Source organism: Canis lupus, chromosome 1, assembly GCF_003254725.2.
Source record: "Canis lupus dingo isolate Sandy chromosome 1, ASM325472v2, whole genome shotgun sequence".
In the NCBI taxonomy this organism is placed as follows: domain Eukaryota; kingdom Metazoa; phylum Chordata; class Mammalia; order Carnivora; family Canidae; genus Canis; species Canis lupus.
In genome coordinates, this window is record NC_064243.1 from 111,659,481 (window position 1) to 111,681,365 (window position 21,885).

General features: G+C 52.1%; 1 protein-coding gene across 2 annotated transcripts; it reads left to right on the forward strand.

Annotated features, from left to right (window-relative positions):
* The first annotated feature begins 379 nt into the window (after positions 1–379).
* PHLDB3 (pleckstrin homology like domain family B member 3) lies at positions 380–20,700 on the forward strand. Of its 2 annotated transcripts, XM_025424765.3 has the most exons (16): positions 381–517; positions 1,026–1,414; positions 2,031–2,213; positions 2,457–2,594; positions 4,306–4,434; positions 4,581–4,742; positions 5,567–5,677; positions 5,833–5,916; positions 6,293–6,403; positions 13,141–13,240; positions 13,382–13,472; positions 13,554–13,641; positions 13,975–14,031; positions 18,374–18,593; positions 19,222–19,307; positions 20,295–20,700. In XM_025424765.3, exons 2-16 carry the CDS (start codon positions 1,163–1,165, stop codon positions 20,427–20,429), a joined length of 1,947 nt encoding a protein of 648 aa, XP_025280550.1. In that variant the 5' UTR covers positions 381–517; positions 1,026–1,162; the 3' UTR covers positions 20,430–20,700. The 2 variants fall into 2 exon arrangements, with proteins under 2 accessions (XP_048950420.1, XP_025280550.1); XM_049094463.1 differs by lacking the exon at positions 19,222–19,307 and having other exon boundaries at positions 380–517.
* Positions 20,701–21,885: the final 1,185 nt, after the last annotated feature.

Consider the following 21,885-nt stretch of genomic DNA (forward strand, 5'->3'; position numbering starts at 1 on the left):
CACTTCCCCTGTCTCTGGGCGGGTCTCTGACTCAGTTCAGGGCACCCCCTCCCCTTGCCCAGCTCCCCAAACCGGTCAGAGCCCTTCTAAAGGGCTCATTAGAGGGGAGAGGTCCCTATCTCCATTCCCCCTTCCTTTCATGATTCCCGGGGTCTGGGCATTAGGGAGGCGCTTATACATAGGTGACCAAGACACCTAGTCCTCCAGGGGGCATGAACGGGGCGGGGGGGGGGTGCTGGAGGGAGAGTGGAGGGTCGCGATGCTGGGTTTTCCGAGGGTGGGGCTGGTGGGGCTGGTGGGGCCGGGATGGCCGGATGCCGCGGCCGCGGGCGGGGCAAACTGGTCGCTCCCTCCTCCCTCGGGAGCAGTTGGACCTGTTGTCCCCCCCTCCACTTCCGGGCTGCTGGGGAGGGGGACAGAGCAGCTTCTCTCTCCTGCCTCTTCCCCAGCCACCTGTCCCGTAGACAGAACAGGCTGCGCCCCGAGCGCAGAGGGAAACACGCCGAATCCTGAGCAGGTGAGGGGGCCGGGGCTGCGGGGAAGGAGGGGGCTGGAGACGGCCTTCTGGGCTCCCTCGGGGAGAAGGGAGGCTGGAGTTTGGGAATCTAGCCCCCGGGAGGAGCAGAGGACGCAGACTCTTGGTTAGTTCGGGGAGAGAAAGTAGGAGCCCAGACTCCTGGATCTCTGAGTGCGACGGCGTGGGCGCTGATCCCCCCGCAGTGGAGTCGGGGCCAAGTCTACCAGGCTCGGGAAAGGAGGGTGCGGGATCCCGGACGCCGGAGTCCGGGAGGGAGGAGATGCGATCGCTCTGGAGTGCTCCAAGGGATTCGCTGGGGGTTGCTGGGAGGGTACAGGGCTGGACACCTGGGTGGGAGGGGAAAGGCCAGTAGGGGGCGTGCTAAGACCCCGACTCAAATTCCGATCCGGCCTTCGGGGGTGTGGCGCCCTGGGAACCACCGAACCCCGCCCCTAGAAACTCCAGGCCACGCCCCCGGGGCGCTCAGTTGCAGCCTTTGATCTCTTAGGCCCCGCCTCCTGGAGCTCTTTCCCAGCGCTGGCGGATCGGGAGTTGCTCGGGCCTCGTGGGCCGCACCCCCACGCTGCCAGGCCACGCCCCCGGAAACTCGGGGGCCCGCCCACTCCGCCGGAGCGCCCAGCGGCCATGGGGACGCCGAGCGGCCCGGAGGAGGGGGGCCAGCCGCCTCCGGTCTCGGAGGGCGACGCGGAGGCCCGGCCCCAAGGGGCTGCACAGCCTCACGTGCACCCCGAGGACCCCCACGAGCCGGAGGCGCCCGCGGCCCCGGAGGAGCCCCAGCCAGTGAAGGAGCTTCCGAGCGGCCGAGGAGCTGAGCAGCAGGCTGAGGAAGAGGAAGAAGTGGGAGAAGGCAGCAGCACGGAGAGCAGCCGCGACGCGGTGAGGGAGCTGGAGGGCGAAGGAGGGGTCACGGGCCCAGAGGGAAAGGCAGGGGCCAGCCGTGACAGACACAGAGGGACAGGTATAGAGAGCCGGGAGAGACACCTGGACACAGGGAGACCGAGAGACAAGGACCCAAGAGAGACAGAGACACAGAGAGATGGGGATAGGGACACAGACAGGGACCCAGAAACAAAGGACAGAGATGCTCGAAGGGAAATACTCTGAAAGGGAGAGACCTGGAGACTCGGAGACAGATACGGAGTCGGAGAGACAAAACCCAGAGAAACGGGGGGAAGACTCAGAGCGACCTGGGGAGACAGGGAGAGAGACCCAGGTCCACCGGGACGCGATGTCAAGAGAATGGGACCTGGGTAGCGAAAACGGGATCTTCCTGGAGTCGGCTGCGTACCCCGTCCCGAACTGCAGGCCCCTGGGTCTCCTCTCGGCCGGGTGGGGGGCTCCCGCGCCTGCACCCTCCCCCACTCGAGTAAACGGGCGTGGCGGCCGACTGGGGCTGACCAGACCCCCAGCCCCGGAGTGCTGGGGGAACCGACCTGCCTCGCGACGGCAGAGACCCGGCCTCTCCTCTTGACCACGCCCCCTCCACCCTCAGGGGGAGGCTCCGCCCCCGGCACGGACCCCGGCCACGCCCCCCGCATCCTCCCCGCCCGGGGAGGGGGTGCGGGGGGCCGCACGGCGGCTTCGAGAGCAGCAGCTCGAGGCGCTGACCCGCGTGGCCCTGATGGAGCAGCGAGTGAAGGAGCTGCAGCGCCAGAGGAAGGAGCTGAGGATCGAGGTGAGCCTGCGGACCTCGTGGGCAGTCTGGCCCCGGCTCAAGGGGAGCCCTCAAGGCCGAGCTCCCGACCCCGCCCTGCCTCCCGCGGAATCCGACCCTTAGGCCTCCAGCCCTATCCTCCCTCGGAATCCGGGAGCTCAGACCCCCAGGCACACCCCACGTGGACCCAGGAGTCTGAGTCCCCAGCCTCCTCCTTCCTCGGACCCAGGCCTCTGGGCCTCAGCGCCTACATCCTCCCCACAGATGGAGGTGGAAGTGGCCCTTCTGCGGGGCGAGCTGGCTGGGGAGCGGGTGGCTGCCCGGCGCGAGGAGGAGCAGCTCCGGGAGCTGCTGGGACAGCAGGTGGACACGGAGCAGGGCAGCCACGAGCAGCGGGAACAGGTCAGTGTGTCCTGCCGGATCTTCACCATCAGTGTCCTTCCTTGTCCGACGGATATTCCTGGTGGTGCCCTTGGGACTTGAGCCCCATTCCCCAAAGGGATACTGGGGCTGGGGGTGGGGGGTGGGTAGATGCTCCTTGTTTTCCTCCTCCCTCCCGGACCATGATTCTGAGGCCTGACACATTGGGGTCTCTTCCTTTGCCCCCTCTCTGTGCTCTTTGAATGTCATATTGTGAAAAATGTCAAACCCACAGAGTAGTCAGGTGGGTGGCCATGTGGTATGCTCGCCAGCTTCAGCGGTAATTGATCTTCCATTCTTGTTTCATGTCCCTCCATTTGCTTCCCCATCCCCAGTTTTGTTTTGTTTTAAGGTTTTATTTATTTATCTATTTATTTGAGAGAGCCATGAGTGGGAGAGGGAGAAGCAGGCTCCCCATTGAGCAGGGAGCCCCACGCTGGGCTCTATCCCAGGACCCCGAGATCCTGACCTGAGCTGAGGGCAGACACTCAGCCAACGGAGACACCCAGGCGCCCCCTGCCCCCCAACCCCAGTTTTAAAAGCCAATCTGAGACCTGGTATTGTCTGTAAATTCTTTGAGAATCAATTCATTCATAAGGTGTGATAATGATATGGTGATAGTGTTTTTAAAAACAGGCACACAGCTCTGGACACCTCCCTCTTTCCAGCCCCAAACCTGCTGTCAGATAACATGCCCAGTTCTTTCAGCTCCCTGACTCTCTCTCTAGTCCTGTTGCCCCAGGATAAGGGCTCCTCAGCCTGGTTGGCCAAACCAGACAGGAGCTCACCGTCCCTGCCTTTCCACTGTCACCTCCTCCCTCTGTGCTCCTCGTGGCTACCGCCCCACCACATCTTCCTCTCTGACCAGGCTTTACCCCTGAAACTTCCTATGCTTTTCAACTACTATGCATCTGTGCTGCACTGTGCCCTCAGCCTCAAGTGCCCTTCCAGCTCCTTCTCTCTCCCCAGGTCTAATTGTTCCCTGATTTTTGAGGCTTATCTTAAAATCCTCACCTCCAGGAAGCCTTGGATCATCCCGGTACACATTGCTCCTCACTTTTGGTTTCCGTAGTCTCTGTTTTCTTTTCTTTTCTTTAAGATTTTTATGTATGTATGTGTGTATGTATTTATTTATTTGAGACACACAGAGAGAGGCAGAGACATAGGCAGAGGGAAAAGCAGGCTCTCTCTGGGGAGCCCAGTGCAGGATTCGATCCCAGGATCCCAGGGTCATGACCTGAGCCAACGGCAGATGCTCAACCACTGAGTCACCCAGGTGCCCCAGTCAGTGTTTCACTGTCCTGATTGTCCCAGCCTGTACAAGAGTGAACTAGATGGGGGCGCCTGGAAGGCTCAGTGGTTGAGTGTCTGCCTTTGGCTCAGGTCATGATCCCAGGGTCCTGGTATTGAACCCTGCATTGGGATCCCTGCTCGGTGGGATATCCCTGTCCCTCTTCCCCCTGCACTTGTAGTCTCTCACTCCCTCCCTCTCTCAAATAAGTAAAATCTTAAAAAAATAAAAATAAAATCTTAAAAAGAAAAAAAGAGTGAACCAGACAGACAGACGGGGAGTCCCTGTACTCTTGGAGCGCTCACCCAGGCTGGGTCTCACGATCCGGGTAGCCTGGCCCATGCCGGCCTCTGTTCTCTTCCTGTGTCCAGACTGAGGCTGGGAACCTGGGTGTCCTTTCAGGAGCAGAGGCAGCTGATCCAGGAGCGGGATCGTGTGGAGGGTCTTCGGCAGAGACTCCAGGAGGCCCAGGGGCAGCTTGACTCACAGCCGGAGGACCAGCGTGAGCGGCTTCTGCAGGGAGTGCAGGAGGTGAGGGCCCTCCGCATCCTCTCAGGGACCTGGTAACCAGGCCCCTCTTCCCTCCTTGACCAGGACTCCTGGTCCTGGCCCACCTACCTGCCCTGGGTCCCGGGGGGCGGTCCAGACCTCTCCAGGTCCTGCAATCCCACCCACAGATGAGGGAACAGCTGGATGCGGCCCAGCGTGCATATGAGGACCTGGAGTTCCAGCAGTTGGAGCAGGAGAGCCGGCGGGAGGAGGAGGACCAGGACAGCCCTGGGGCCCGGGCAGGAGACCCCAAGGTCCGGGAGCTCCAGGCCAGTGTGGCACAGCACAGGGTGAGTCAGGCTGGGCCACCCCTTCCTCCCTCGCCTCTGCCCTCTGACTCCTCCATTCCAGGTCTGGCCCTTGCCCTGCCCTCATTTCCCACCTGCGTCACGGTCTTCAGAAGAGTTTATGACAGTCATGGACATTTATGGAGCATTTACAATGTGCTGGGCATGGTCCTAAATGTTTCATGAGTCTTTACTCATCGAGTCCTTACGAGAATCAGAGGGGGCCAATCTGACTCTCCCCCCCCAGACTTTATGAATAAAGAAACTGAAGGTCAAGATGCTCAAGTAACCTTTCCCAGGGCCACTCAGTTTGTAGAGGATAGAGCTGGGATCTGAACCCCTCGATTGGGACGAGTGGCTCCTTTCCCCACCCCCATTTCTGGACTTTCTCTTTGTCACTCTTTTTTTTTTTTGTCACTCTCTCTTCTCCCTCTGTCTGTCTTGTCTGTGCCTTGTCTCCTCTCTTACCTCTTCTTCTGGGGGGCGGTCTTGGTCCTTTGTTTTTGTCTCTATTCTGATTGGACTCTCTGTCCTCCACAACTCTCTCTGGGTCTTCTCTGCCTCTCTCCATCTCTGTCTGAGCATCAGATCCTCCATCCCCTCCAACTCACCCCAGGTTTCTCCTGGATCCCCAAAAGGGAAGAAAGGTGCCAGGAGAACATAACTCTGAGCCCCTAACCCCCACTCCTGCCTGGGCACCCAGGTCCCCGGGTCTCTGTTATGGGGTCCAGCATACCCCAGGCTCTCGAGGAGGACTTGGCTCTAGGGGAGCCAACTGGAAACCCGGGGGCTGCTGAGTAACCAGGGCCCCGGGCTGTGCCCTGCAGCGCCGGATCCAGGTCTTAGAGGAGCAGCTCAAGTCTCTGGGGGAGCAGATGGCAGCTGAGAGCAGGGGGCTGAGCCAGAAGAAGGAGGAGGCCCTTCAGGCCCTGACACAGGTACGTGCTCCAAGGAGACCTGTCCAACTGTCCCTCTGGGGCCTCTCATCACCACTCAGCACCCCAGGATGTCTCCTGGCATCAGAGAAGGCGGCTGGGATGGCCCATTCCGATGCTGCAAGGTGCCAGCCAGTGATAACTTGCTCCTCTATTAGGAGCGGAACCGACTGCTCGAGCTTAATTGCCTTCAGAGAACCCCGGGCAGGAACTTCTCTGAGTCCAGCCAGGCCCTCACTAAGGTATGGGGATTTCCTGTGCCTCTCAGCCCCTCCTCCTCAGACCCAGGAGACCATCCCCCAAACTCTTCTTCCTCCCTCAGGAGTCCGGGCCCCCAGACCCCTTCTCCCTTGGGGTTCACAATTCCCTACCCTTAAACCCTTTTATCTTTGGGTCCCAGGAATTCAGGCCCCCAGTCCCTCCTCCTCAGGGAACCTGTAGTCTCTCCCACGGTCCTTGCTTCCTAAGATCCCAGGCCAGCTCTCTTGTGACCTTGAGCCTTTGTTTTTCCATCTGAGGAATAGGTTGACACTGGAGACAAGGGCCAGATCTTCTGGGAACTGGTGGGTCCTCTGGGATCATTCCAGCTCCCATTAACCTTCAACCCCTCTCCCAAAGCTCCTGATCACCCAGAAGACAGACCGCCAGTTGCTGGTGTACCAGGACCCCACCGCCCACACTGCCTCCACCACTTCCTCCTGCCTCTTCTCTGTTCACAGCTCCCTGCAGGTACCTTCCCCCACTGCCTCTGGTCCCCCATGTGACTTTCTCTCTGTCACTGCATCTCCAGAACTTTCCCTGTGGCTTTCTCCACCATGGGAGACTGGGGGAGAGGAAAGGATGAACGAGGGGTATTTTGATTTTTTGTTAGGCTCAAGCTTTACTTACTGATTCTCTTTCTTCTTCCTGACACCCCACCACTTCCCTGACAGAATGGGACTGGGTACATCCAGGAGTAAATTTCAAAAGCAGCCAAATAGGGCGTGTTGATAAGAAGGCACCCTCTTTCCACCCCACTGGCCCACAGCCCCATCCCCAGCAATGCTTTCTTGGGTACCCCTCCTTCTAGATCTCCTTAAAACCGGGGCTCCCCATTTATTAACGGCATACGACATTCATTGTTACTAACTCTTTCAAATGAAACCGAGTAGAGAGCATCAGAGTGCTGTGCAGGAGGCAGAGGCTGAATGCTAGGTGAAGAGTTTTGTTTTAGTTGTGTGGACGCACAACTAAGCACTTAGAAATTGGTAGTTGGTAGCTTTTTTTTTTTAAGATTTTATTTATTTGAGAGAGAGAGAGATAGCGACAGAGATAGAGAGAACACGAGCTGGGAGGAGAGGGAGAAGCAGGCTCCCCACTGAGCAGAGAGTCTGATGTGGGGCTTGATCCCAGGTCCCTGAGATCATGACCTAAGGCAAAGGCAGATGCTAACCAACTGAGCCACCTAGGGGCCCCCAAATTGGTAGCTCTTATGCAAACTTTTCTTCAAAAATGCCTGTATAAGCTACTTGTTGGCTTTGATTTTTCTAACCTAACACTCGATCGTGGAGACTGTCTTCTACTGATATATTTAGAGCTGCCTCGTCATTTTTAATGACTCTCAAGATAACACTATAAACAGGAATAACGATGACAGCTGACATTTGTTGAGTCTTGAGCGTGTGCCAGGCACTGTTTTAAGTGCCTCGCACGTATTCACCCATTTGTCTTTGCAACGGTACCATCAGCTAGCTTCTTGCCTGCATCTTATAGGTAAAGAAACAGAGGCAGAGCATAGAATTGATATTATTTGGACATGGGAAGGGGTCATTTTTGGCAGCCGGGTGTGGTTTAACTTAATATGTGTATTGTGAGATCTATCAATCTACAAAATGTGAAAATATTTCATTCTTTGCTCAGAACAACCCCCCAAAGTAGGTCTCCATTATTATCTGGGTAAAGGGCTTGCAGATTTTCTGCCTGGGGAAATTAACTTTCCAGCTGGTTCCCCTGGAAGCCTGATAAAGGTGAAGCATCAGCTGCGTTCCTGGGCAACATGACTTATGGTAAATATGACCCTTAAAAGTAAATTGCCTATGTATAAATACTTGCTGGGAAGCCAGGTCCATTCCTATGGAGTTGTGACCTGGGTTATTGGCTGCCACAGACCGTGTGCCCATGGGTGTGGATCCCATGCCCACCTTGCACCTGGGTGCCACCTGGGGAGGCCATCCCAGGCACTCTCCTGTGTGCTTTGCATGAGGTCCCTCATTTAATCTTTGCATCAACTACAGCAGGGTGGTGGGACATTGCCCACTTTACAGAGGGGGACTCAAACCTCAGAAGACAGGACTTGCCAAAGTCACAGCCCCCGGAAGTGGCCGAGCTGGGTTTGAGCCCAGTCTGCCTGCTTCCCACAACCAGTGCCTTCCAGGAGGCAAGGGTGTCTCTGGAGTCCCTCGGAATGCAGGAGGGCATCGTGGCTAGCGTTGGCTCAGGGGACACGGCTGGGGACCGCAGGGCACACAAAGAGCCCAGGGAGTATTTACTTACCTGGCCAGGTAAACATACACAAGTGGATGAATGAGTGTGTGAATTAACAAAGGACTCCTCACTCCTTCCTCTTGGTCCCTCCAAGTCCCGTAAGTCTCAGATTTTACCCTTCTTTCCAGGATCACGTGTTGTGCCAGGGTACTGACGCTGCTTGGGTTCAAACACCTGTTCTGCTGCTTTTTAAGATTTTACTTATTTATTCACTAGAGATGCAGAGAGAGAGACAGAGACACAGGCAGAGGGAGAAGCAGGCTCCATGCAGGGAGCCCAATGAGGGACTCGATCCTGGGACCCAGGATCACGATCTGAGCTGAAGGTAGACGCTCCACCGCTGAGCCACCCAGGTTCCCCCAAGACACATCTTTTTGCCTCAGTTTACTTAGCTGACAAATGTGAACAACAACAGCACCCACTGGTTGATGGCTAAAGTGCTTAGCATGGTGCCTGGCACGTAGTTGGTGTTTAGTGCTGCTGTCACTCTAATGATCATTACAATTATTAGTATTATCGTAATTATGAGCACCCTTCTTCCACCCACTCTCACCCTCATCTCTGATTTTGTGACCCTAAACCAGCCTCTTCACTATGTCTTCATCTTACTTTTTGTCTCTCAACAATCTCTTCCCCACACAACAGCCAGTGATCTCGACCCCTCCTTCAGTCCTCCCCCACCTAGAGCTGTCAGCAGCCTCCTGAGCCTCCCCACCTGAGCCTGTGGGTCCCTTGCATGATCTGGCCTCTGCCGCCTCTCACCACTGTCCCCCACATACACTCTGCTATAGCTGCAGGAGCCCTGACCTGCCAACATTCCCTATTTGCTCCTGCCCCAGGGCCTTTGCATTTGCTGCTCCTTCTACCTGGAACACTGTTCTCCTCAGTCTTCCCCACCAACTCTCATTCTTTGGGCCTTAGGGTCAAGTGTCCAGAAGGCTATCCCTGGTCTCCCAGTTAGAAGCTGATCCTCTATTATGACACTTTATTCTCTCTGCTCACAGCAATTTCTAATGATACAGTTATTTGTATGATAGTTTATTCAGTTCCTACAACATAAGCGCCATGCAGACAAAGCTTGGGTCCCCCTCACCCCCCCCTTGTTGCCTCAGTGCCAGATATCTCAGGTCTCAGTGAGGAAGTGCTGGGAATAGTGATTGAAGCGAGGAAAGAGTGAAGAGGCACAGGGGCTCAGGACTCAGGGTCCTCCCTGCGAAGGGGAGCAAAACTTTCCCAGCTCCCTGGGCTTTTTAGAAACTTCGGTGGCTCTACAAGGTGCCAGGTATGCCGTTAGGCATGGAATGAGCACTTGATAAATACTTGCTGTTGCTATTTTGTCAAACTTTTTTTTTTTTTATTAAAGATAACATGAGTATAGAAAATCACATGGAACACACACCCAGCTTAATTATTATATGGGAACACCCTGGAACTGCCAGCTGTATCAGGAGGCAAAACTGGCAGCCACTCCGGAAACACACCACATGCCTCCTGGAGAATGGCTGCTGGTCTGACATTTATAGTAGTATCTTATATTTCTTTAAAGTTCAGGGGCGCATGGGTGGCTCAGTCAGTTAAGTGTCTGCCGTCTGTTTGGGTCATGATCTCTCAGGGTCCAGCGATCAAGCCCTGCATCAGGCTGGCGCCCTGCTCATCAGGGAGTCTGCATCCCCCTCTCCCTCTGTCCTTCAACCCCTGCTCATGCTCTCTCTCAAATAAATAAGCAAAATCTTTAAGAAAAAAATATGAAGTTCAACCAGTTAAGTGTCTGTCCCTAAATACTATAGTTTACTCTTCTTTTCTTTTTCTTTCTTTCTTTTTTTTTAGTGGCTATATATTTTAAGTCTTTATAGCATTCCCCTCCGTTTCTTTTTCTGTCCCTCTTGTAATTTATTTGGTGAAGACACCAGATGGCTGTTTTGTAGAGTTTCCCAGGCAGGGTCTGCTGATTGCATCATGTAAAGTTGGCTGCAGGGTGCCCGAGCAGGTGCAAGGTCAGCATTGTGCAAGTCTTGCTGGGGGCCATTTGCCTGTTTCTCTTTCTCTGGCATCGGCGCCTTATCTCCTTATCCGAGGGATCTAAAGTACTCCACTTCCAACCTGATATTCCTCCTCATTTATTCATTAAAATACTTCTGTAGAGGCTTGTCTTCCTTTACTTTTTTTTTTTTTAATGAGAGACACAGAGAGAGGCAGAGACACAGGCAGAGGGAGAAGCAGGCTCCCTGCGGAGAGCCCAATGTGGGACTCGATCCCAGGACTCCAGGATCATGCCCTGGGCTGAAGGCAGGCGCTCAACCGCTGAGCCACCCAGGCATCCCGCCTTTCTTTACTATTTGGTTACCCGGGGGCATGGTTTTTGTAGAAAATGCAGGAAAGATGCTCATGCTTGCTGATTTCACTTTACTCACCAGTCTTCAAAATAAAGACTTGGTTCTGTTGCATCCTTCCCAAGGTAACCAATTTGATTTTTCCTTTGCTATTATTATCTCACAAATCAAATATATTTGAAGCCTTGTGACAAATGGCAGTGAGTATCCTTATTGGTACTCACTTTATGCAATGTATTATTTTTGTTATTCTTTTTTAAAATAATTTAATTTTTTAAAAAAGATTTTATTTATTTATTAGAGACACACAGGGGGAGAGAGAGAGACACAGAGAGAGACACACAGAGAGAGAGACAGGCAGAGGGAGAAGCAGGCTCCACGCAGGGAGCCTTACGTGGGACTTGATCCCAGGTCTCCAGGATCACACCCTGGGCTGAAGGCAGCACTAAACCGCTGCGCCACTGGGGCTGCCCTAATTTTATTTTTAAGTAATCTCTATACCCAGTGTGGGACTTGAACTCACAATCCAAATATCAGGAGTCCTACGCTCTTCCTACTGAGCCAGCCAAGAGCCCCATTTGTATTCTTTATTATCCACTCAGAGTTGTTTTTTCTTTTTAAAATGCTTTGCGTTTTATTTCTTCATTACTCTCAATTAAGTTTATTTTCATTTTTTGGTAACTTTTTATTTTGAAATAATGTAAGACAAGAAAAATTACAGAAACAGTAGAAAGAATACCTATATACTGGGCCTTCAGGTTCTGTAATGAACATTTTACCACATTGGACATTTGCTTTGTTTTTCTTTCTCACTGTTCTCTCTTTCTCTCTCTCTCTCTCTCTCTCTCTCTTCCACACACACATTGTGTGCATGTGCACGGACACTTTATTATTCTTTTCTGCAGCATGATTTCCCCTTACCCTAAAATACTTCTACATTTATTACCTAAGGTCAAGGCCACTCTTACATAACCACACTGCAGTGATCAAATTCAGGAAACTAATGTTGAGATAATATTATTGAAATAACCAGATCTTATTTATATTTTGTCAGCTGTCCCCCTATTGTTTTACTAGCAAAAACAAAATGAAACAAAACCCCAGTTTTTTTTTTTTCTGGTCTGAGAGCACAGGCTACATTTGGCTGTCATGTTTATTTTTTTAGAAAGCCAACATTCCCCTCATTCAAAGTTTGGAGGGTATGGCAGGATATTTAGAGAGATGGCTCTCCCACCATTGTCTCCATCCATTGCATTCACCTCCTGGGGACAGCCCCAGGTTGCCAGTTTCTTGAGTCTTCCTGGAGATATTCTGTATTTCTATAGCCTGTCATAAATGTACTTTTGCCATCCTTTTTTTTTTTTTTAAAGATTGTATTTATTTATTCATGAGAGACACAAAGAGAGGCAGAGACACAGGCAGAGGGAGAAGCAGGCTCTATGCAGGGAGCCCGAAGTGGGACTCAATCCTGGGTCTCCAGGATCACGCCCGGGACTGAAGGCAGCGCTAAACCTCTGAGCCACCGGGGCTGCCCTTTTTGCCATCTTTTTATGCATACTAGTACATTCTTTGCACGGTTCTGCATTTGCTTTTGTCTTAGAGATTATTTCCTCTCTGGATAGAAAGAAAAGAGCATCCTCCTCCTTTTATATGTGGGAGCATTTTCTGGGGTGTGGATGGTGGCTGGTTTATTTACTTCATCTCCTTCTGATGGGGTAGCTCCTAGGCATTTGCAGGGAACAATCTGAAACTCAAGTCATTTTGCACATGTTAGGAGTGTGTCCATAGTATAGAGGCCTAGAAGTGGAATTGAGACCCAAATGTTTATGCAATTTCCATTTTAAAAATAAAAAGAGCCAGGGCACCTGGCTGGCTCAGTCAGTTAAGTGTCTGCCTTTGGCTCAGGTCATGATCTCAGGATCCTGTCAGGCTCTCTGCTCAGCGGGGAGCCTGCTACTTTCTCTGTCTTTGCCTCTCCCCTGGCTTGTGCTCTTGCACTCTCTCGCTTGCTCACTATCTCAAATTAAAAAAATAAAAAATTTAAAAATTAAAAAAATCTAAAATAAATAAAAATAAGAAGACCCAAATTGGCCTCTATAAAGGTTATTCCAATAGAATCCAACCCCCACCCCCAGCATTGTGAGAGAGCTTATGGGTTTCCCACATCCACACCAACGTGATGGGCTTTTTTTTTTTTTTTTTTTTTTACAGTCTTATGGGATATAATTTACATATGCTACAATTCACCCATTTAAAGTGTACAATTCAGTGGTTTTCTTTGTATATTCACAGAATGTGCAGCCATCCCCACACTCCATTTTAGAGTATGTTCATCATGCCCAGAAGAAACCCTGAATCCTCTAGCTCTCACCCCTCAATTCCCCTCCACCCCACAAGGCCTGGCAACCACTAATCTACTTCCTGTCTCTAGATCTGCCCCTTCTGCACGTTGCGCCGTGTGGTCCTGTGTGACTAGCTGCTTTCACCCAGCATCGTGTTCACAGTAGCTTTCTGATCTGAGCCAAGGAGCTACTGCTTTTCCTTGGCAGTCCTCCGACCTACAGTTGAGACTGAGCCTCTTTTCCTGTATGCATGGGTCTTGTGTGTTTCCAGGGCTCCATTGGCCTCCAGAGGACTGGAAGCCTGCCCCGGAAGAGGGGAGAGAGAGCCAGCCAGAGGGGATCCCCCCGACCTCTGTCCCTCCATTGTACTGGTGAGGGTCCCCCCCATTCCCACGTACCTCCTCCCTTCCTGCAGCAAGGATGGAGGAGCCTGGATGTCTGGGAGTAGAGGTGGAAGGGCTCAGACAGGGAGAATCCTGGCCCCCTACCCCCCCCCCGCCCTTCTCTCCCAGGACCCCTGGGGGCCTCGGCCCTCCCACCAGCATCAGGAGACTCTGGGAGACACCCGCTCTATCAGCTGCTGAACTGTGGCCCTGGGAACAGGTGAGACATCAGGGAGAAGGTGGGGAGATGGGAAGAGGCTAGGGCACTGTAACTTGCTCCGTCTCTGTTCTGTCCTCCCAGCTGTGGGTCCCTCCACCCAGACATCGCCCGCATGGAGCAGCTCCTACAGCAGGCTGTGGCAGAGAGGGAGCGACTGCTCAAGGCCCGGGTGAGACCCCACCCCTCCTCTTTAGCGTCAGGAGATCCTATTCCAGCCCCCTTCTCCCTCAGACCCAGGAGTCTAGGTCCCCAGTACCCTCCTCCCTCAGACCCAGGAGTCTAGGCCTCTAGCTCCCTCCTCCCTCAGACCCAGGAGTCTAGGTCCCCAGTACCCTCCTCCCTCAGACACAGGAGTCTAGGCCTCTAGCCCCCTCCTCCCTCAGACCCAGGAGGGAGTCTAGGTCTCCAGTCCCTCATCCCTCAGACCCAGGAGTCCAGTACTTTTTTCCCTTGCTTCTTATTGGTTAGCATCCTCATTGACTCCTTCATCCTCAACCCACAGGAAGGACTGAGAAGAAGCAAAGAAGGTTCCTCAGGCCCTGCTGTACCTGCCCTCATGGTCAGTAGCCCCCTGCCCTCAGCCCCACCTCCCTGCTCTGTTTCTGCCCTGGCCTCGGCTTTTTCTTCTCTCAGCTTCTCCTCTCTTCCAAAAGAAAAGTGTCCGGGGCTTGGCAAGGGGAGGGGAACTAAGAAGGCCTGGTTTCTGTTCCTATCATGGTTATCTATGTCCATGGCATGTCCTCGGGTTACATGCTTTACTTCTGTGCCTCAGTTTCCTCTTCTATAAGTGGGTGACAATGTCAGTACTTACTGTAGAATGAGGGCAACTATATGCTGGGGCTTTTCAAAAACACTTAGAACATTTAAAAATTTGTTTCATTCTTTAAAAAATCTGTCTTATCCAAATAGTCATATGTAGAATAGATTAATAAGTTCCTGTGTACTCACCAGGAAGCTCCAGTGATTATCAGTCTTTTTTTCTTTCTTTAAAGATTTTTATTTATTTTTAGTAATCTCTATACACACCATATGTGGGCTTGAACTCATGACCCCAAGATCAGGAGTCATACACTCTATCAACTGAGTCAGCTAAGCTCCCTGGTGGTTATCAGTCTTGAATCTTGTTTTATTTGCCAGCTTTGTTTTATTGATCCCTCACCTACTCTCCACCCTGCAATGGAATATTTTAAAGCAAATTCCAGATATTGTATCATTTTGTCCATACCCCACTGTGTATCTCCAAATTTAAAACAAACAGTTAAAAAGAGTTTTCTTTTTAACATAACAAAAATGCCACTGTCATACTTTATGGGATGATTAATAATTCTCTAACATCATCATATGTGATCCATATTCACATCTCCTGACTTGCCTCAGAAATGTCTTCTTATGGTTGGTTATTTGAATCTGGATCCAAACAAAGTAGATACAATGCACTTAAAATGTCTCCAAAGTGTCTGAGATTAAGAATCCTCCCTCTTTACTTTAAAAAAAAAAAAAAAAATGCTGTTTCTTTGTGGAAAAAAATTGAGTCATTCATCCTGCAGAATTTTACACATTCTGGATTTAGCTGACAGCTCCTTACTAAAATTATATTTTTACCCATGCTAATAGCAGGAATACATTTTTATCATAATAAATGTTATTGAATTTGGGGAAGTGAGGGTCTCTCCATGGTATCTCTGGAGGCGCAAGTATTTCCTCTTGTTGAGAAGCCTTCAAATCTTTTTTTTTTTTTTTTCAAGATGTTATCTATTTATTTGAGACAGAGCGTGAGAAGAGAGCTGAGGGGGGTGAGCCACAGAGGGAGAGGGAGAAGCAGGCTCCCCACTGAGCAGGGAGCTAAACCAGGGCCCAATACTAGGACCCCCAGATCATGACCCCGCAGAAGGCAGACACTTAACCGACTGAGCCACTGAGGTGCCCCCTTTGAATATTTTTTTTTTTTAAGATTTTATTTATTTATTCATGAGAGACAGAGAGAAAGAGGCAGAGGCACAGGCCGAGGGAGAAGCAGGCTCCATGCAGGGAGCCCCATGCTGAACCGATCCCATGCCGCCCTGGGCTGAAGGTGGTGCTCAACCACTGAGCCCCCCATCCCCACCCCCCACCCCCCGCCGTGGCCCTCAAATCTTTTTTACTTTTCTGCATACACTGATCAAACCATATTTTGTGAATTTATTTTTCCCATAAGTGAGCACATTATTCCCCATCTGCTTTTTGTTTTCTTAACCATTTGTCCTTTCCTTATTTTTTTAAAAATAAACTTCCTTTATATTTATTGAGTGCCTACTGCGTGGTAGGCTGGGGGTCACAGCAGTGACCCAAATGACAATCCCTGCCCTGGAGGAAACTAGCATTTAGAAAGAAAAAGCAGCTTCAATAAGTGAAATAAGTAGCATGTCAGGTGCTGATAAGAGCCAGAGAGAGTCAAATAAAGCAGGCGTGGCAGTGGAGCCTTCTGGGCTGTCAGGGATAAACTGTAGCTCATTAAAAATGAAGCATTCCTGCTTTGGAGCATCATCATTTATTAAACAGCCCCCTGCTTTGTGCATTGTCTTACCTCACCCTCACTCCGGTTCCCCTCTGGCTGTCTTGTGTGCATGCGCAAGTGTGTCTCTCGCATCTCACCTCGAAACATAGTCATGGGATTGGAGAGCCTGACCTCGCGCTCGTCCTGGAATCGGCTCTAAGGGGAAGGCACTGGTGATAGCCCTTGAATTTCAGCATGGGAAACTGAGGCCCCAAGAGGGGCAGGCATGGGTGCACTGTGGGGGTGACACAGTGGACAGCGGTGGAGTTGAGAGTCCCGAGCCCAGGGGCAGCCCCGGTGGCGCAGTGGTTTAGCACTGCCTTCAGCCCAGGGCCTGATCCTGGAGACCTGGGGTTGAGTCCCACCTCGGGCTCCCTGCGTGGAGCCTGCTTCTCCCTCTGCCTGTGTCTCTGCCTCTCTCTCTCTCTCTGTCTCTCATGAATAAAGAAATAAAATGTTAAAAAAAAAAAAAAGTCCCCAGCCCAACAGCTCTCCTGGATTGGGGTCCCCGTCAGCCACATCCTTGCTGGTGACCTTCATGAGTAACGTCCTCTCTAGAAGCCTCAGTTGCCTCATCTGGCAAATGGGGACAATAGAAGGGTTTTTTTGGTTTTGTTTCTTTTTTGAGAGGAAACAAAGCGATCAGTGTGATCGCTTGGCACAGTGCTCAACACGAGTATGACCTTTCGTACACATTGGTGAACGTTAGTGTAACTGGATTGGCAGCCAGACCCATAGAAGGTTCCAGGCCCCAGTAGCTGCATTTTTAACTGCCACCTGCTCCTTCCCCTCCTGTGCATCCCGCTCCCACCTCTGTATCTCCCCTCTGTCTGCCTTCCTCTATCCAGGGAGTCTCATCTCTATTTCTCATCCCTTCTTGCTCTGCTGTCACCTGTCTTCTCAGCTCATTTTCTCAGCCCTCAATACCCAAGGTGTGGTCCTTGGACCAGCAGCATTGGCACCTGGGGAGCTTGTTGCATGCACAGAACCTCACTCCCACCCCTAACCGAACACAAGGCTGTATTCTAACAAAATCTGTAGGGGGTCAGCCTGCCTGCTCAAGTCTGAGGCACACTGCCCTGAACCTCAGTGTGACTGTGGGGATCATTACCATTCTTTGCAGAGATCCTTTGGGAAGAACAAGTGTGATCAGGCTGGGCCTCGTACACACTAGACACTTTCATTGCCCTGATTCTCCCCTTCCTGGCCGCCTGAGATAGCCACTCTGCCTGGCGAGTCCTGGTTCCATCAGCTCCAGCTGTGTGACTTGGGCCTAGTGACTTAACCTCTCTGAGTCTTGGTTTCCACACATCTGTAAAAATGAGGTAATGGTGTACTTACCTCCCTACCCCCCCCCCCCCAAATAAAATTCCCTTACCTCCCAAGAAAGTCTGAAGGTGGCAGAGGGATTATACCCATAAAGTTCTTAGCACAGGTAGTAATCGCTGATTGCATCACAATAACAACAGTAGTGGAAACTGCTCTCATGTATGGATCACTTATTTGGTCCGTATTTCGCAGTATATGAGGGTCCCACTGAGCTCCCTTGCTTCTGTGGAATACCTCTTGTGTTTTAGAGTGAGCTCTGGGGGTGAGACCTGGGTTTGTGTTTCAGCTCTACCACCTAGAAGCTCTGTGTGACCTCGGTTGGATCATTTTACCTTTTTGCATCTCAGTTTGCTTGGGGCTCCTAGTAGCCCTGTCCCAAGGGCAGTCATGGGAAGTCAAGTTGTTGCTGCAAGGAAGCCCCCCCCCCCCCCCGGGGAAGGGTGTCCTAGTTACTGAGTGCAGCTGCCAGAATCATTCTCATGATGAGCATTGTTGAAACGGTTGGTTAGGGACTCCTGGGTGGCTCAGCGGTTGAGTGAGCATCTGCCTTCTGCTCAGGGTGTGATCCCAGGGTCCTGGGATCGAGTCCTGCATTGGGCTCCCCCCGGGAGAGCCTGCTTCTCTCTCTGCCTATGTCTCTGCCCCTGTCTCTGTGTCTCTAATGAATAAATAAAACTTTTAAAAAAGGAAGAAAGAAAGAAAGAAAGAAAGAAAGAAAGAAAGAAAGAAAGAAAGAAAGAAAGAAAGAAAGAAAGAAAGAAAGAAAGGAAAGAAAGAAAGGAAGGAAGGAAGGAAGGAAAGAAGAAAGAAAGAAAGAAAGAAAGAAAGAAAGAAAGAAAGAAAGAAGAAAGAAAGAAAGAAAGAAGAAAGAAAGAAAGAAAGAAAGAAAGAAAGAAAGAAAGAAAGAAAGAAAAGAGCTGCTTAAAGGGCCTTGCAGGTGAGCTGATCGGGTGAGCAGGATGGCCAGGACCGCTGGCTGCAGGACACCCCCTCCCTGACCCTCTGATGTCAGCTGCGCCCCCTTCTCTTCCCTCCCCAGGCCCCGCCCTCGCCCCCACCCCGCCCCCCAGGCCCTCGAGTCTTGGATCTCCGCCAGCACCTAGAACGTTGGGGCCACAGTCCCGAAAGCTGCCCGCATGTGAGGGTGTCGGGAGGCTGCTGCCGTGGATCCCTGGTGAAGATGGGCGGCCGCATTAAGACCTGGAAGAAGCGGTGGTTCTGCTTCGACCGCCAGGCCCGGCGTCTGGCCTACTATGCTGGTAAGCCCAGGCCAGCCCCCTGGGACCTTGGGGCCCAGAGACCCTGGAAGTGGCCATTCCTGAGGCCTTCCGCAACAGACACCCAAGAGCCCTGGCCTCCTGCCCCCTTCTCTCTTAGCCGCCAGGAGTCTGGATCCCCAGCCCTGTTAGCCACCCAGAATCCAACCCCCCCGCCCAGCCCTCCTCAGTAATGTGGGTACAGTTCTATACAATTCTGTCTCCCCAGACCCTATTTTCCTAGGACACAGGGAGGAATCCAAACCCACATTGTCAGGCCCTCCCCCCACCCTCAACACCCAGGAAGGAGTCCAGGCCCCTCCTCACCATTCCTTTCCAGGCAAGTCAGTGATTCTGAGGCTCTCCAGAGTCTCTCTTCTTCTCCAGGACCAAGGCACTCAGAGACCTAGGATTGCAGCCCCCCAGACCCCATTTCCAATCTTATCCAGTCTCCCTTCTGATCTCAACATTCACTCACCTCCCAACCAGGGTATCTTAGGGACCTCAAACTCTGCCACCATTCCGTCACCCCAATGTAAGTTTCAGGAATTGGCTCTAGTTACCCCTGCTCCAAAGCATACACACACACCTCTCACTGGCTTTTCTCTCCCTCACCTCCTCCCTCCATCAGACAAGGAAGAGACCAAGCTCAAAGGAGTCATCTATTTCCAGGCCATTGAGGAAGTCTATTACGACCACTTACGCTGTGCCTTCAAGGTGAAGCCCCCATGTGGTGCCCTTTGCCCTCCTGGTCAGAGCCCCTGCTGGCAGGCTTTAGCTTGCCCCTGGGTACACCACACCATCAGGGTCCTCTATCCAACACAGGAGCGCACCAGGTCATTTCCCTGCAGCAACCAAAAATTAAGAGCTCAGTCTCTGGCTCCCAGCCACTATTACTTTTCTTGGAGCCAAAGATCTAAAGCAAAAATTTGAAAAGCTCTGATGCCAAACTGGGAATAAATGGATGAGGACGAAGACAGCCTCTTAGCATCTAGGGGAGGCGATGGTTTCTCAGCCTCTGCCTATAGTTGCCAAATGGGAATGGACCGCACCTTGTCATTTCATATTCTCTTGCCCTAGGGGACTCAGATATTCGAAATTTGTAGAAGTGCAGTGCCAGAAATCTAAATGTTGGCGACTGGTGTGGTATTTAGAAAACTCTGGGAAGCAACCGACTATGGCCTTTTAGAGCTTAGGCTGGAATCCCAGCTGTGAGACGTCTGGAAAGTGACTTCCCTTAGCCAGCCTTCATTTTCTCACCTGCAAAATGGACACGGCGTAATCCATTTCTTCAGACTTGAGAAGGTTAACAGCAGGTAGTGGATAGGTGTGAAGTATTTACTCAGTTCAGGATTGGCAACTAGTTACTTAATAAATGGGGTGTAGATATTAGCTTTTTCCAGTTACAAGCTAGAAAAAACTAGATTTTGAGGGGGGATGTGAATGCGTATATTTCTAATACAGAAGGTAGGCTAGAAAGGGGACACGAGTCTTCCTTCTAAATCCCTCCTGCTCCCCAAATCCTAAGCTCCAGAAATATTAATTCGCTTAATCTTCATAACCCAGTGAGGTAGGTAGCATCATTTAGGAAGACAGATGGGGAAACTGATTCAGAGAGTCTAAGTGACTTGTCCAATGCCACACAGCACGGAAGGAGCGAGGCTGGGGTTCCCTTAACCATCTTCACTCTGCTGCTTGCCGCAGAGCCCCAACCCTCGCCTGACGTTCTGCGTGAAAACCTACGAGCGCCTGTTCTACATGGTGGCGCCCAGCCCCGAGGCCATGCGCATCTGGATGGACGTCGTGGTGACCGCGGCCGATGAGAACCACGCCCCTTGAGGCCCCACCCTCGGGGACGTCCCGCGAGGCCCCGCCCCCGCGCCCCGCCCGCGGTCGGGAGGCCTGGGCCCGCCCCTTTGGAACTCGGGGAATCCCGCAGGTGCTGCGGCTCGGCGGGCCTGAGCGCAGTGTCTTGGGCTGCAGGTGCCTTCCCGCTACGGGAAGCCAGCCCTTGGGGCCCTGCCCCGGGAAGGAGGAGGATTGCAGGGGCGGGAAGGAACTATTTATTGGTGCTCCTGTGATACCGAATTAAACACGGAGGGAAACAGTGGTTGCCGCAGTGTATTTCCAGCTCAGGCGTCCAGGGCCCCTTGGCCCCTAGGCGGGACATCTGAGTTATAGGTACCTCTGGGAGCCAAGCGTCCCACAGCCGGTTCTCCACTCTATAGGAATGGTGGCCTTCAACATTAGGGTCAAGGCTGGGAGAGGGAGGTGGGGAGGCGTGAGTCCTTAATCTTTGGCAATTTTGTGTTATTAGTTTGTGGGGTCCCCTGCTTCCACCCTTTCTGACTTGACTGGCCTATTGGCAACTTCAAGGAACTTCTAGGCTCCTGTCCTCCGGACCTTGTCACATAATTATTCCCTCAGCCCTGCCCATAACCAGCTAGCAACTCAGGTTTTCTTTGGGGTGTCCCTTCTTTCAGGAAGCCATTCTTGGGGCCCCCTAGATGGGTCAAATACCCCATTTTGAGCTCCCCTGTCTCATCCCTGAACACTCTAGGTCATCACTGGTGATGGATCTGTGTCCCGTATCGACCCGGAATCCCATGAGGTCATAGCCAGTGGCGTCCTGGTTACTGCCCTGTCCTCAGCACCATAGGGCACATTTCATTCCATAGAAGTGGAAAAAATGCTTCCCTTTCATCTTTTGGTCTTTGTACATACTGTTCCTTATGCTGAGGCACCTTTCCTCACTCCACCCTACTACTCATCATAGCTCAGATGTTTCCTTCTCCAGGGAGCCTTCCCTGATTCTCCTGGCTGAGCTAGGTGCTTCCTCTGGGCTTCCTGGGTCCAGCCAGCCCTGACACTGTGCCAGTGCTTCCCCCCCCCCATCACAGCCTTGGGGACTTTGGGTCATCAGTCGATGAGCATGTCTCTTGTGCTGGTTGGGAGCCCCAGGAGGCAGGGATCAGGGCTCTTTGGGTCACTACTGAGTCCATGGCACACAGCAGAAGGCCCAAATGCAAATTAGGTGTTGAAGGAACATCTGCTGGCTCAATTAACTGATGAGAAAGAGCTGCTGAGGATCGAGGACAGCAGAGAATAAGCAAAGGGCTCTTCATTCTTTAGGTGTTATTCAAGGTGTCCCCTCCTTCAGGAAGCTCTCCTTGATCCCTGGGCTGGACTTGCCTATTCTGGGCTTCCACAGCCCCCTGGGATTGCTCAGTGCAGTCCTGACCACTTTAGGCCCTCACTGTGTAGAGACAGGTCTTTGCCCACTGGAAAAACCTCT